This window comes from Pipistrellus kuhlii, unplaced genomic scaffold (assembly GCF_014108245.1).
Source record: "Pipistrellus kuhlii isolate mPipKuh1 unplaced genomic scaffold, mPipKuh1.p scaffold_m20_p_2, whole genome shotgun sequence".
NCBI classification, from domain to species: Eukaryota; Metazoa; Chordata; class Mammalia; order Chiroptera; family Vespertilionidae; genus Pipistrellus; species Pipistrellus kuhlii.
Genome location: NW_023425515.1, coordinates 167,844,018 through 167,858,840, shown reverse-complemented (window position 1 = coordinate 167,858,840; position 14,823 = coordinate 167,844,018). Strand labels below are relative to the sequence as shown.

Here is a 14,823-nt window from a genome sequence, read left to right as displayed (position 1 = left end):
CTCTACAACGTTTGGGATGGCTGAGTGATCTGTGTGCAGCTCAGGGGTTCAGGATAGTTATACCTCAGGGGATCAACCTGGGGGGGACAGGAGATAGAGGCAAACGCTCCAGCCTCGCACCTCAGAGGGACAGTTCTGAACCATATTCTGAGTTCCCAGTGGAATGAGCACAGTAGGCCACAGCCATCAGTAGCTCAATAATGCACCTTTTATTGGTTCCTTTTCTTCTCACCATTTCTGATTCCTGGGATCGCTTCCTAAATATGGAAAGATTTGTCTCAAACACTCTTCTTTGGGTGAAGTGCAAATTAAGACACTGAAATTCATCCAGACTAATTCACAGAGCTTCACTACATTCATTCACCGATGTGTGGTAGACCATTGCATGAATATACCAACAGATTGTCCATTTCTTTGATGGTAAAAATGTGGGCTGTGTCTGGTCTTTTGCTTTTACAAACAGTGCTGCTTTGAACATTCTTTTTTTAAAAAATATATTCTATTGATTCTTTATAGAGAAGAAGGGAGAGGGATAGAGAGCTAAAAACATCATCAGCTGCCTCTTGCACACCCCCTACTGGGGATGTGCCCGCAACCAAGGTACATGCCCTTGACCGAAATCGAACCTGAGACCCTTCAGTCCACAGACTGATGTTCTATCTACTGAACCAAAAACGGTTTCGGCTGCTTTGAATATTCTTGATCCATGTTTCATGGTTCACATGTGTAAGAATTTCTCTGGGAAAGAACCATTGATTGGCTGCCTCCTGCATGTCACACACTGGGAATTGAGCCCAAAACCCAGGCATGTGCCCTGATCTCCTGGTTCATAGGTCTACCCTCAACCACTGAGCCACCCCAGCCAGGCTATTCTCTTTTTTAAATTTGATTTTAAAAGGCACTTAAGGTTTACCATCCTAATCATTTTTATAGTCACACTGTCCTGTAACAGATCGCTAGGACTTTTTCATCTTAAAAAACTCTCCATCCATTGAACAACTTCCTTTCCCCCCCTCTCCCAGCCCCTGGCAATCACCATTTTACTTTCCAGCAGTTTGATTACTTTAGACATCTCATATAAATAGATCATGCAGTATTTTGTCTATTTGTGAGGTTGTGCTCATTTTTAAGGCTTTCAATATGTAGCACTAAACTGATTTCCAACAAGTTGTGACAATTTACACTTTGAAATTGTGTGTCCATCTAGACTACACCCTGTTTGCTTAGCATCCATCATTTGTTTCAAAAGAAACAAAGTAATGGGCCTGGATATGTTTTCACTATCTTACCTAGAATCCTGGCTAAAATACTTGCTGGGACACTTAACTGTGTGACCTTGGACAAGTCACATAACTTCTCAATGCCTTTGTTCCTCTATCTATAAAATGGGGACAATAATCATATATTATTATACATATACGTTATTACACAAACTTATTATAAGAAATACATGAGTTAAGAAATGTGAAGCTCTAAGAAGCGTGCCTGGAACATAAACAGCCCAGAAGAGAAGTGGCATTACTGTTGTTAGATGTTTTTGTTGCTGCACTGAACAGGATTTCTGTTGTCAAAACATTTATCTACCATTTTCTTCAATCCTTGATAATCTAATGAATGAAAAATGACAGCCAGCCTTTTGGTTTTTTTCCAGACTGTGGACCATTTCCTTTTTCAAAGTACTGTGGCAAACGGGATCTCACTTGATCTTCCTAATATTAAAGCTAGAAATCAAAAAGACAACAATCCCTTGCCGAAACCGGTTTGGCTCAGTGGATGGAGCATCAGTCTGCGGACTGAAGGGTCCCAGGTTCGATTCCAATCAAGGGCATGTACATTGGTTGCCGGGCACATCCCCTGTAGGGGGTATGCAGGAGGCAGCTGGTTGATGTTTCTTTCTCATTGATGTTTCTGGCTCTCTGTCCCTCTCCCTTCCTCTCTGTAAAAAATCAATAAAATATATTTTTTTTTTAAAAAGAAGAAGACAGCAAGCCCCAGCCCCACCCCCAGCCCCAGAGCCAAAGCCAGCCATCCAGATAAGCCTCTGCGCACGCGCGGCCTGCCTGGGGGCGGGGCCTCGGGAGCGCCGGCCCCGCCCAGGCCCCGCCCACTCGAGGCGCGGCGCTCGGGACTCGAGGCCGGAGGTAGGGGAAGGCGAGGATCCCCTCGCGGGGCGGTGTCCACCGCGCGGCGGGGCCCAAAGACCTGACGCCGGGGAGGGAAGGTGCGATTCCCGAGCGCCGCCCGCCTCCGCCGCCATTTTGCAGCCGGAGCCCGCCGCGGTGGGGGAGGCTCCCCTGGGGCCGGGCCGGGCGGCGGGGGGCGGGCCCTGCCGGCGGACGGCGCGCAGCTGTCCCGCGGGCCGAGGTGGCGAAGCCCTGGCCGAAGGCTGGCGACGGCGCGGGGCGCGGGCCTCCCCTGCTGGCTTGCCCAGACCGTGGCCTTGGCGTCTCCCTGACTTCAACAGGCCCATGTCGGGTCCAGCACGCACCCGTATAGGAAACGCTTTCACATGGGTTTCCCCCCGCTCCTCACACAGGAGCTCAGGGAATGTACGATTGTCCCATTTTGCAGACAGAAAACTAAGGCCCAGGATGGGGAGATGTGCGTGGAGCCGCCCAGCGAGGTCGTGGCGTGGGGAGCCAGGTCTCACTCCTCCACATGCAGCGCCCTTTCCCTCCGGCCCCTCGGCCTCACCTGTCAAAGGGGAGGGCGGAGCTAAGGGATCAGTTAGGCCAATGACTGGCAACTTTATTTTAACCCCCTCCTTCTTTTCCTTCCCCCTGCCCCTCCCTTTCCTTCCTTTCTGTTCCCTCTTTCTGTACCATCCAGGGCAGAACTAAGGAGTCTTCTGAAGCCAAGCCATGGATCCACCTGCACGTAAAGAAAAGTCCAAAGTGAAAGAACCTGTCAGCCGCGTTGAGAAGGCCAAGCAGAAATCAGCCCAGCAGGAGCTGAAGCAGAGACAAAGAGCAGAGGTGAGCCTGAGGAGGCGGCCGTGTACCTGTCCTCCGCTGGAGATGATGCAGAAGAGAGAAATAGTACAACTGTGATGGGGAGCCCTCCCTGCCTGCAGGCAAAACCTGTGTCCTCCGGTTTAGAGAGACGATCGCTGAGGTCCAGAATGGTGAAGGGACAGCCCGTGGTCGCGTGCCAAGTTAGTGTCAGGTCTCCAGATGGCTCCTGGGGCAGAGCCATTGTGTTAGGGACCTGAGGGAGGGAAGAAAGGAGAAAGGAAGGGGACCTGGGAGGGAGGGGTCAGTGAGAGAGAGCACTTGTCAGACACCCCAGCACCGATGTTCTGCATTTGGTGGGGAAAAGGTGAGGCCGGACCTCTGCACCCACCCATGTCAACACGTACCATCAGTTTGTGAATAAAAAGTTGAAACTATCGTCCATAACCACCTGAGCCACACCAGCCAGGCTTGTATTATATTTTTTTAGAATTATTTGTGTTGTTGGTGACTATTTTCGTCACTGTGGAATTCCATTTTCCTTAAAGATTACAGGATCTTATCACAAAAAAAAAAGTTTTATGAAAAAAGATTATAGATCATTCAAGCTTACTATTATTTACTCTAGTCAGTTTTGATCATTTTACTTTCTAGGAATTTATTTTATTTATCTTTTCAAACTTATTGACACCAAGTTCATGTTTGCTGTAATCTCTATTACATCAGTACTTGTGTGGTGTGTGTGTGTTTAAATTCTAAGAGAATTGTTTGTGCCTACTCCCTTTCTATCTTGACCAGTCATGTTGGAGGTTTGCTTTAGCATCTCCAGAGAACCACCTTTTGGGGATCCTCTCTATTGTACATTGGGCTGCTTTTCCGTTAATTCTGCTCTTATTTTCTATGTGTCTCGCTTCTCAGTTTCTTTATTTGCCCCTTTCTTGCCTTTTTAATTATCAAGTTATTTTCCCTAAACCAGTGGTCGGCAAACTGCGGCTCACGAGCCACATGCGGCTCTTTGGCCCCTTGAGTTTTTAGCAAAGGCTAGCTTAGGAATACCCTAATTAAGTTAATAACAATGTACCTACCTATATAGTTTAAGTTTAAAAAATGTGGCTCTCAAAAGAAATTTCAATCGTTGTACTGTTGATATTTGGCTCTGGTGACTAATGAGTTTGCCAACCACTGCCCTAAACACAAACATTCCCTTCTTTTGTTTTTTTGTCCTACAAATTGGGAAGTTACATGTGTGTGTCTTTTTTAGTGGACAGGTTGAGACTACAAGGATAAAGAAAGATGAGGAATAAGGTAGAGCCTGCTCTTCGCCTTAGAATACCTGTTGCATTTTTTGTTCCAGCCCACTGTCTGCCCTGGGTCCTATTCTCACTGATGGAACAGATGCCTCCTATGTGGCCTGTAATTTCTCCTCCTCCCCACCCCCCAACTCTCTCTCTCACATGGTCTCCAGTTATCTTTCCCAAAGCCCAGATATAATCAGGTTGCTCCCTGCACACCTACCTTTGGTGGCTTTCCAGCGTCGGCCAGATAAAGTCCGGGTTTCTTGGCGTGGCATTTAAGTCCCTGACATACTCTTCTTGCTTTCTCCAGTTCCCCAACCCTCCTCTATAATATCCTCCATATTAGCATGCTTGAAGTTTCCAGAACGAGTCCTGTACTTTTCCATTATATTTATTTAATCATAATACTTTCTCCTCCCTCAATCACCTATCAAGTCCCTTCCCCAGTGTCTGTTCAAATCCTACAGATCCTTTAAAGGCCAGATTAAGTCACCTGTTTCACTGCTTTCCTGATTTCCCAAATGGAATGAATATCTGCTTCTCCTACTTCCTTATTGGTGCAGTTCTGGCACTTTCAAATGGCACCGCCTGTTGTGATAGGTTGAGCAGCTGCCTCCATTGCTAACACATCTTTTTCTCCCATTAGATTTATGCCCTTAACAGAGTCATGACCGAACTGGAGCAGCAGCAGTTTGATGAGTTCTGTAAACAGATGCAGCCTCCTGGAGAGTGAGCCACCCCTCTTCAAACGAGATGGGACCCTGAAGCTTTGTTTGTGAGCTCGGTACCAGTTTTAAGCTGAGATGGCCCATGTGGAACCTGACAGAACTAGACAAGATGGCATCTGTGCTGTTCCTAAAACTGGATAAAACCTGAACTTCCTATGTGTAACTTCCGCTTCACTGGTTCCTCCAATTTGAATTGGCCCAATGCTTGCTGAAAAGACTTGTTTTATTCTCCTAAGATAATACTCTTTATTTTTTAAACCTTTTTCTATTGTTTGAGAAAAATAATCAGTGTTTCTTGTGAAACTGTAAATCTCCAAAAATACAAATAAAATACTAATACAATGGGCATTTGCTCATACGTTAGTTGGGGGTGCCCAGCCGTAAGAAATGGATCGATGTTATAAGAGAGGAAAAGTGAGGTGAGCAGAGGGAACCCTTGCTCCTTCAGGAGGGGAGTGGAAGAGAAAGGGAGAAAAAATGTGGCTGCTTCCAGTTCTCATTCTTCCTGGGGCTGAAACTCTGTAGCCTCGATCCTCCATTTGTAGCCACAGAGTGTAAATCTGTGCCCTTGACTCCCCGATGAGCTGCTACTCAGGGTCAGAGCAGGAAGCCAGGGTCCTCTCACCTGGCGAATGTGGACAGCTAGCAGCAGGCCTGCACCAGCAGGAGAGGGCAGGCATTGCTTTTTCATTGACTTTACCAGGCCTAGAAACGGATTTATGATGAGGATCTTCAGGCTGGAATGTCTGAGCTCATGGATGTTTGTAAGATTGGTACTACATTATACTAATGTTGCATAAAGCTCTCTGGAATGCTCAACTAAATCAATTCATCTCCAAAGTAAACCGTTTTAGTGCCAGGTATTGGCAGACAGCAGAAATCCAAAAGCATGTTTATGAAGGAAGTTACAATATAGTGAGACACAAAGTCACCTAATTCTGAAAGAACATGTGATAGAAATATGATTAGAGAGCAGTGGGGAGGGAGAGGAACTGTGTTTCTGTAGCCAAATCAGAGCAATGTGGACTTCTCTGGATTTTTATTTTTAAATCCTAAATTCAGATTGAATGTATATTTGCCACATACATTGTTCTGTAAACTTCAAGAAGTTAGTCCTGAGGCAAAAAGTGCTCTGGTGCCCAGCCGAGGAAAAGGTGGACAGCCAACAATCCTTTGTATACCACCTGGAGGTAAAAGTCAAGAGAGTGCTGGGGTTTGCTGCTTTCAGTGGACCTATGTTCTTTTTTGAGGTGTAACTTAGGGTTCCATGTTGTTTATTTCTATTCACTTTGGATTTTAGGATATGAAGTGGAATTTTGAGTTTCTATAGTTAATATTTTAGACCTTAGGAAAAAAATCACATAATGAGAGTCTAGAATCCAAATGATCCTTCAAGCTTCCAATATGACTAATCTCTACATGTAGCAAAAGGCAGAAGCTTTGATGGTTGAAATAATTACAGAATTTCAAGTTGGGCAACCTGATTATCCTATGACTAGCTCTGGTTTATGGAGCTGGAGTATGTACATTTATTGCAGCATTATTTACAATAGCCAAAATATGGAAGCAACCTAAGTGTCCATTGATAGATGATTGGATAAAGAAGAGGTGGTACATTTATGCAATGGAATATTACTCAGTTATCAACAATGAAATCTTACCATTTTTGACAGCATGGATAGACCTAAATGGTATGTTTAGAATAAGTCAGACATAGAAAGACAAACACCATATGATTTCACTTATATGTGGAATCTAAAAAAATGAACAAACAAAACAGAAACAAACTCATAGATACAGAGATGGTTGCCAGATGGCAGGGAGGTGTGGGCTGAGTAAAAAAAAAAAAAAAAAAAAGATGAAGGGATTAAGATGTGCAAATTGGTAGTTACAAAATAGTCATGGGATATAAAGTAGAGCATAGGGAATATAGTGTCAATAATGTAACAACTATGTATGCTGCCAGGTGGGTAGTAGACTAGACTTATCTAGTAGACTAGACTTTGTAAGCTATATAAATGTCTAATCACTGGTTTGTACACCTAAAATTAATGTTATATTTAGTATCAACTGTAAGTGAGAGGGGAAATTTTTTTTTAACAGGAATTTATTTTATTTATTTTATTTTTATTTATTTATATATTTTATTGATTTCTTACAGAGAGGAAGGAAGAGAGATAGCTAGAAACGTCAATGAGAGAGAAACATCGACCAGCTACCCCTGCACACCCCCTATCGGGGATGTGCCCGCAACCAACATACATGCCCTTGACCAGAATCAAACCCAGGACTCTTCAGTCCGCAGACCGACGCTCTCCCACTGAGCCAAGCCGATTTCGGCGGGAAAAAAATTTTTTTTAAAGAAATGCTGTATGGCTGGTTGAGCATTGTCCCATGAACTAGGAGGTCACAGTTCGATTCCCAGTCAGGGCACATGCCCAGATTGTAGACTTGATCCCTAGAAGGGGACATCAAGAGGCAGCCAATCAATGTATCTCTCATTGATGTTTCCCTCTCTCTCCCTCTCCCTTCCACTCTCTAAAATCAATAAAAACAGATTTTTTTTAAAAAAATGAAACTCAGAGCCCTAGCCAGTTTGACTCAGTGGATAGAGTGTTGGCCTACAGACTGAAGAGTCTTGGGTTCAATTCTGGTCAAAGGCTTGTACTTTAGTTGCAGGCTCAATCCCAGGACCTGGAGAGAGGGAGCATGCAGGAGGCAACCAAAATATATGTGTCTCTCACATAGAGGTTTCTGTCTCTCTGCCTTTCCCAGTCCCTTCCATTCTCTAAAAATTGATGGAAAAATATCCTCAGGTGAGGATTAACAAAACAAAAGAGAGAGAGAGAGAGAGAGAGAGAGAGAGAGAGAGAGAGAGAGAGAGAGAGAGAAGAAACGCCTTAGCGAACTGAGTGCTACCCCATTACTGGAGCTATACCAATTCTGATGGGTTTCCTTTCCAAGGGATTAACCTTCGTGGTAATAGAGCTGGAATGCAAACCTGGCCCAAAGTGAGCTTGGAAAAAATTCTGTTCCATCTGACATGAACAACTATTGTCCTGAAGGGATTCAGATCCCTGAATAAAGGAGAAGGGAAGGCTGCTGGCCTTGCTGTGGGTTGTTCTGGGTTGAGACACCATGTATCTGCCACAAGCACAACAAGGGGAACAAAGGGAGATTTAGTGAGGATAAGGCAAGTTTGGCCCAACAGGCTGGCACAAACCACATAGAAGCCAGAAGGAGTGGGAAGAGCTGTTTAGTTTCTTAGGCGCTCCTGCCTAAGACACACTGCCTTGCCCCACAGAACATCTGGAAAGAAGATGTAGGAGAGCGACCACGTGAGGCAGTAAAAAGCAATTAGTGAGAATGGAGAAAAAAGCAGCATGGTGACACCTGGAAGGAGAAAGAAACACAACACTCAGTTTTCATTAAGCTTTCTTACGTGTATTTCCTACCCTCTCCTCCCTCATCCCCACTCACCTCCAAGATAAATGATTTTTTTCCAATTCTCAGATTCCAGGATTTCATCGTGTGGGTAGTAGCTTTGATCCATCATGAATAGAATCATAAGCGAGGCCATGCAGGAGAGAATGAGCGTGTTGCCTTTGGTCAGAATGGAGGTGGAGGCCAGAACACAGGAAGCATAGGAGCAGGGTAGACCCTTGTATGTGAAGGGAAAGTCTCCTGGGAAAGAAAAGATGGGATTAGCGGCTTCCTGCTGATCTCAAGGTATCTGCACGAAGCAAGCCCCTGTCCCTTTGGGTTTTCCCTACCCCTCTCCCCAAACCCCCTTAATCTCAGGACAGTAGCAGGCTGTAAAGCATTTTGCTATTCATGGAGATGGTGCATGGGCTTTGCATTGGACTCCCCAAGGTAAAGCAGGCGGCTAGGACTGGGGGTATGTCTTGGCCCTAGGGGGCCTCTGTAAGAAGGGCCCTAAGTCTAGGCTGCATCTGCACGCCCTTGCACTGGAATCATAGGCAATTGCCCTGCAAAGGTCACCTAGTGAGAAAAAGGCATAGCTGGCCCAAGACCTGAGGGCCTTAACCTCACTCCTCTACTTCCCACTCCCCCACTCCCCCACCCTCAGACCAGGGCTCCTCCAGTGCAGCCTCCAGCCTCCAATGGGTCTGGGGCACAGCAGAAGGAAGGAAGAGGGACTTTATAAAAGGAAGGAGAGGAGTCGGTTACTGCACTCAACAGCTCCTCCCCCTTCACGGTTCCCTAGCTCAGCCATAAGGCTGGGTTTCACTCACCAGTTGAATTAAAACACAGACGGAAAGAAGCAGCTAACACATAGATGATGGCCAGGAACCCATTCAGAGGCCCATCCACGCCTAGGAGCAGGGCTGAGGCCAGGCCAAAGGTGGTGAAGACAGCAAAGTCATTCAGCTCAGCTCCTGCTCCAGCACGCCAAGGTTAGAACTTACACTTACACACCGTGTGCATTAGTCCCCTCCGGTGGGGGTGCTGAGATGGTGACAGGCAGAGTCTGAGGCCCAAAAAGGCAACATCTATTCCCCTAGGTGTCTATAAATCAAAGACTGGTCTTCTGGCTCCACCTTAGAATGACCCTATGGCCTTAAGGCATGTCTTTCCTGGCCCAGATCTTAGTTCCACCCTTTAACAAGGATTGAACTACAATTGGATACAAATTAAGAAACTATGGAACCAATTTTTTCAAGCAAAATATGACACAAAAATATTTTATTGTATTTTTGATCAGCTGCTCTGCTTGGAGTTATTTTTCATTTCCCCTCTCTCCCATCATCACAACCACCATTCCCAACCCCATTTCTTGGATTGGTTCTGAATAGGAACTCAGGGCAGACAAGGAAACTGAAAGCCAGGCTAAGGATAACCAGAGGTCAGTAAGTGAGCCAGCAAAGGAGCTACGGTGTTTCCCCGAAAATAAGACATCCTCCGAAAATAAGACCTAGCGCATGGAAAGATAAGACATCCCCTGAAAATAAGACTAGCGCAACTTTGGGAGAAAAAAATAATATAAGACACTGTCTTATTTTCGGGGAAACAGAGTAGATCCAGGCTGAGGGGCTCCAGCTCCAACTCTAGGGTTGCTTCTGCTTACTTAAGGGAGATGAATAGGACTAGTGACTGATAAGGGCCAGTCAGTGTTATACGATGAAGGAGCTGACCTGATGTGGGAGCTCCTGGGGTCAGGGTTTAAGCGTCTGAAGCCTGGACTCACCTGATTTGGAGCAGATATTGAGATGTCTGGTGATTGTCCTGACTGCCATGTCCGATAGGAAGCTGATCAGAACCATCCAGGAAGCACAGGTGGATTTTATTGTATTTTTGATCAGCTGCTCTGCTTGGAGTTATTTTTCATTTCCCAGCAGGCCCAAACAGGACAGCTTTCATAGTCTCCTGGACAACCACTTCACCCACCTCTGATGCACTAATACACTCCCTACCTTTGCACACATACACACCCCTGCAGTTCCCCACATTCATATCCTTTCTGATATACACAGCTTTATATACCATGCACATGTGCATACACACACACACACACATGCATACACACACGTGCATACACACACACACACACGCTTACATTCCTTCTATACTCTCAACCCACCTTCTTGAAGTGGCGCCCAAACCTCCTAGCTAATCACTAAGGTCCCTTCCAACTCTAAGTTTCAGGTATATTCAATGGCCCAAGGGCCCTAGGTTCTAGCCCAGCCTCTGCAACTACATTACAGTGAATTCTCAGATAAATCACTCCCCTCTTTCTCTAGGCCTTTTTGTTCCTCCATCTGTAAAATGAGGGATCTGTGCCAAACGATTTATTTAACACATATAGACCTGTTCCTATTATCTAGTATTTCTCCTACTGAGAGTTTTGATAGCTTGGATCTTTTAAGGAATTGGTCCATTTCATCTAGGCCAGTGGTCAGCAAACTCATTAGTCAACAGAGCCAAATAGCAACAGTACGACGATTGAAATTTCTTTTGAGAGCCAAATTTTTTAAACATAAACTTCTTCTAATGCCACTTCTTCAAAATAGACTCTCCCAGGCCGTGGTATTTTGTGGAAGAGCCACACTCAAGGGGCCAAAGAGCCACATGTGGCTCGTGAGCCACAGTTTTCGGACCACAGATCTAGGCTATCAAATTTGTGGGTATAGAGTTCATGACATTCTTTTATTATGCTTTTAATGTTCATGAGATCAGTAGCGATGGCTTCTCTTTCATTTCTGATATTGGTAATATGTGCCTTCTCTTTTTTTCTTGGTTAGCCTAGCTAGAGGCTTATCAATTTTATTGATCTTTTTAAAGAACTAGTTTTTTGTTTCATTGACTTTCCCTATTAATTTCTTGTTTTCAATTTCATTGAGTTTTGCTCTAATTTTTATTATTTACTTCCTTCTCTTACTTTAGATTTAATTTGCTCATCTTTTTCTAGTTTCCTACAGTGAAAGCTCAGGTTATTGATTTTAGATCTTCCTTCTTTTCAATTTTTGTAAGACTGATTTTAGAGATTTTATGTTTATAACAAAATGCAAAGGAAAATGCAGAGTTTTCCCATATTCCCCCACCTCTCACATATGCATAGCCTCCCCATTATCAGCATCACTCACCAGAATGGTATATTCTGGTTCTTGGTACATACCAAGGATGAACCTCCTGTGCCCCAAAGGGGATTGAACCCACAACCTAGGTAGGTGCCCTGACTAGGAATCAAACCTGCAATATTTCGGTGTACAGGATGGTGCTATAACCAACTGAGCCACCTAGCCAGGCCTGTCTTCTCATTCTCTTGATGTAGTCTGTTTCAGAGCAGATTTCTCTTCTAGAATATGAATTTAATACTAAAAATTTCTGTCTTAGTACTGCTTTTACTGCAACTCACAAACTTTGGTAAGTTATATTTTCATTTTCTTTTAGTTAAAAATATTTTTAAATTTTGCCAAAACCGGTTTGGCTCAATGGATACAGCGTCGGCCTTCGGACTGAAAGTTCCCAGGTTCGATTCCGGTCAGGGGCATGTGCCTTGGTTGCAGGCACATCTCCAATAGGGGGTGTGCAAAAAGCAGCTGGTCGATGTTTCTCTCTCATCGATGTTTCTAGCTCTCTATCCCTCTCCCTTCCTCTCTGTAAAAAAATCAATAAAATATATTTTTAAAAATATTTTTAAATTTCTCTTGAGCTTCTTTTATTCATATGTTATTTAAAACTGTGTCTAACCACTATTTTGAGATTTTCTAGTTATCTTTCTAGTTATCTTTCTAGTTATTTACTTCTAGTTTGATTCCATATGGTCTGAAAGCATATTTTATATAGTTTTTATTCTTTTAAATTTGTTGTGGTGTGTCTCATAGCATGGAATGTGGTCTATCATGGTAAGCTTGAGAAGAATCTGTATTCTGCTATTGTTGGATGAAGCAGTCTATAAATATCAATTGGACTTAGTTGATTGATAGTGCTGCCAGTTCAATTATACCCTTACTGATTTTCTGTCTGCTAGCTCTGTCAATTACTGACAGGAAGGTGTTGAAATAGCCAACTATGATAGTAGAGTCATCAGTTTCTCCTTGCAGTTGTATCAGTTTTCATCTAATGTATTTTATGTTGTATTAATAATGACTCCCAAGAGTTCTTTCAAACCCTACATTTGAGGATTCTATGCTTCTGTCCAGCACATGCTCCTGGACCCCTCTGAAAGCAACCACCACAGTCTCGGCAAACCTGCCCTAGAAGGCCATTCTCAAGTCTACACTCTGACTGCAATGCTTGGGTGGTCCCATAGAGGCAAACAGAAAATCTGACCCCAGACCTCAGCTGTCCCCAAACAACCCCAACATTTCCTTTGTTTAGACCTATACCTGTGTGTTTAAAGGAAGTGGGCCCGTGATAATAACATAAAAAACACACTCCCAGAAGATTAGGCTAAATTAAGAAAAATAAAGATTTTCTGCTGCAGGTATGCCTCACTTTATGAGACTCCCAAAACCAGATTTAGAGAATCATAAAATTTTCAAACTGGGAGGGAACTTAAATATCATGAGACACATATCCAGAGAAGCCATCCACTGATGATTATAGAGATTCAAACAGATTAGGAGGATGTTATTTGCATGATATAGGATTTATCTAAAAAGAGCCAATTCGTGCTCCCTTCGGCAGCACATATACTAAAATTGAAACGATACAGAAAATAAATAAATAAATAAATATAAATAAACAAAAAGAGCCAATTTGCCAAGTCATTGAAATATGACTCAATTTATAAAAATATCATCTGCTTACAACTTTTTGAGGCCCACATACATGTCTCAAATTTTCCAGAGCAGTGCTAATTTTAAATATTCCACCAGATCATGAGTTCTTATTTAAGAATTTAAAATTTTGAATGGTAGTCTACCTACCCAATAATTGTGTAGCAGGCATGTCAAACTCTCAACCAGTGGCTGGCCAGGTCATGTGACCTGCCTGCCATGAGTTTGACATGCCTGGGAAAAGCTGCCAAAGCAGAATCTCCTGATAAAAAAAAAAATTAAAAAAAAATTCTAGACTGCCATATTTGGAAGGAACTATAGAGATCATTGTGCAAGCTCCTTGTTTTAAAGATGGAGAAACTGAGGCTCAGGGGTGTGACCTAGCCAAGGTCACATACTAGGTTAATGATAGAACTGAAGGGAGACTCCTGGCTCCTTGACTCCCAACCTGTACACTTTCTTCTGCCCCCATTTGAGCTCCATGCCTCAGTGCCTGGCTCTCTAGATGCCCCACTTCTCTCTTCACATCCATGGCTGAGGCCTTGCCGGGCCCCGGACCTACTTGCTGAGGCTGCAGAAGATGGAGAAGAGCCCCATGACCATGTTGGCCAACGACAAGACATTGGCAACATCTTTCCAGGAAATTTCATTCATCTGGAGGTGACTCTGGTCTTTGGTCAGGAAGAAACCGGTGCACTAACCTGTGGCCCAGAGAAGAGGGGTAACAGATTCCCAAGGTTAGAGTCCCAAAAGAGGCTCCTAAGAACCAGGTAGCTCCTGTTCCCCTAGATTTTCTCCCAGAACGTCACCCTCCACACACGGTTCCACTGGCTGGAATGAGGCAGACAGTAAGTAGATGGAGGAGACACAGGAGGTAAAGACAAAGGATTGAAGATGAGGGTCTTGGGAAAACCCAAGAGCAAAGCAAATGAACCAGCTCAACCATAGTTCCCAGCCTCTCTAACTACATCCTTTACCCCATAGTACAAACCTCTCTCTAGCCATAGGTTGGTCCTCATGGCACTCCATTTCCCTGGGTACCAAAGTATGGGCCCTTCCCCGCTTCTGAGGGATGAGCATTTTGTCACTGAGCTCTTTGTCATAGATGAGATTTTTCTTTATTATAAAGCTATTTTCAATACTTTGATGAGCCCCACAGGAATAAAAAGCACTGGAAAGGGGTAACGCACACACCCCAGGAATGGCCCAGGGGAGAGAGGCAACCTGAGGGGAAGGAAGCACAACAGGGACTCACTGCAAAGTCAGCCTCCTCTGTCCTGAAGGCCACGCTCACGCCCTCAGGAGGACAGGACTGCAACTGAGGTGTCTCACGGTTCTGGTTCTGACAGGCCCCAACCAGAGCAGCAGGCCCAGCTCCAACAGGGGAAGGAAGAGTGAGAAACAGACAAAATGAATATGAATAGCATAGACTATTTCACAAGGCGCTTTTCACTGTGTGCTCTCTTCTGATCCTGACGACTTCAAGGGGACAGTGCTATCATTCTCCCTAAAAAATCCTCACTAATTTTTTCAATATATTTTTATTGACTTCATGCCGAAACCGGTTTGGCTCAGTGGTAGAGCGTCGGTCTGCAGACTGAAGGGT

The 14,823-nt window shown here is 44.3% G+C and overlaps 2 protein-coding genes across 4 annotated transcripts; one reads left to right on the top strand and one right to left on the bottom strand.

The window, feature by feature from the left end:
• Positions 1-2,047: 2,047 nt before the first annotated feature.
• LOC118723851 (small vasohibin binding protein) lies at positions 2,048-5,318 on the top strand. 3 transcript variants are annotated; one of them, XM_036446580.2, is made up of 3 exons: positions 2,048-2,141; positions 2,830-2,975; positions 4,893-5,318. In XM_036446580.2, exons 2-3 carry the CDS (start codon positions 2,862-2,864, stop codon positions 4,977-4,979), a joined length of 201 nt encoding a protein of 66 aa, XP_036302473.1. In that variant the 5' UTR covers positions 2,048-2,141; positions 2,830-2,861; the 3' UTR covers positions 4,980-5,318. The 3 variants fall into 3 exon arrangements, with proteins under 3 accessions (XP_036302473.1, XP_045440651.1, XP_045440652.1); XM_045584695.1 differs by having other exon boundaries at positions 2,127-2,221; XM_045584696.1 differs by lacking the exon at positions 2,048-2,141 and adding an exon at positions 2,170-2,279.
• Positions 5,319-8,214: 2,896 nt separating this feature from the next.
• Positions 8,215-14,761, bottom strand: TMEM269 (transmembrane protein 269). Its single transcript, XM_045584697.1, is given in 6 exon segments — positions 8,215-8,367; positions 8,455-8,658; positions 9,231-9,374; positions 10,184-10,298; positions 13,776-13,918; positions 14,442-14,761. Coding segments are annotated over 5 exon segments (696 nt in total). The 5' UTR covers positions 13,872-13,918; positions 14,442-14,761; the 3' UTR covers positions 8,215-8,230.
• Positions 14,762-14,823: the final 62 nt, after the last annotated feature.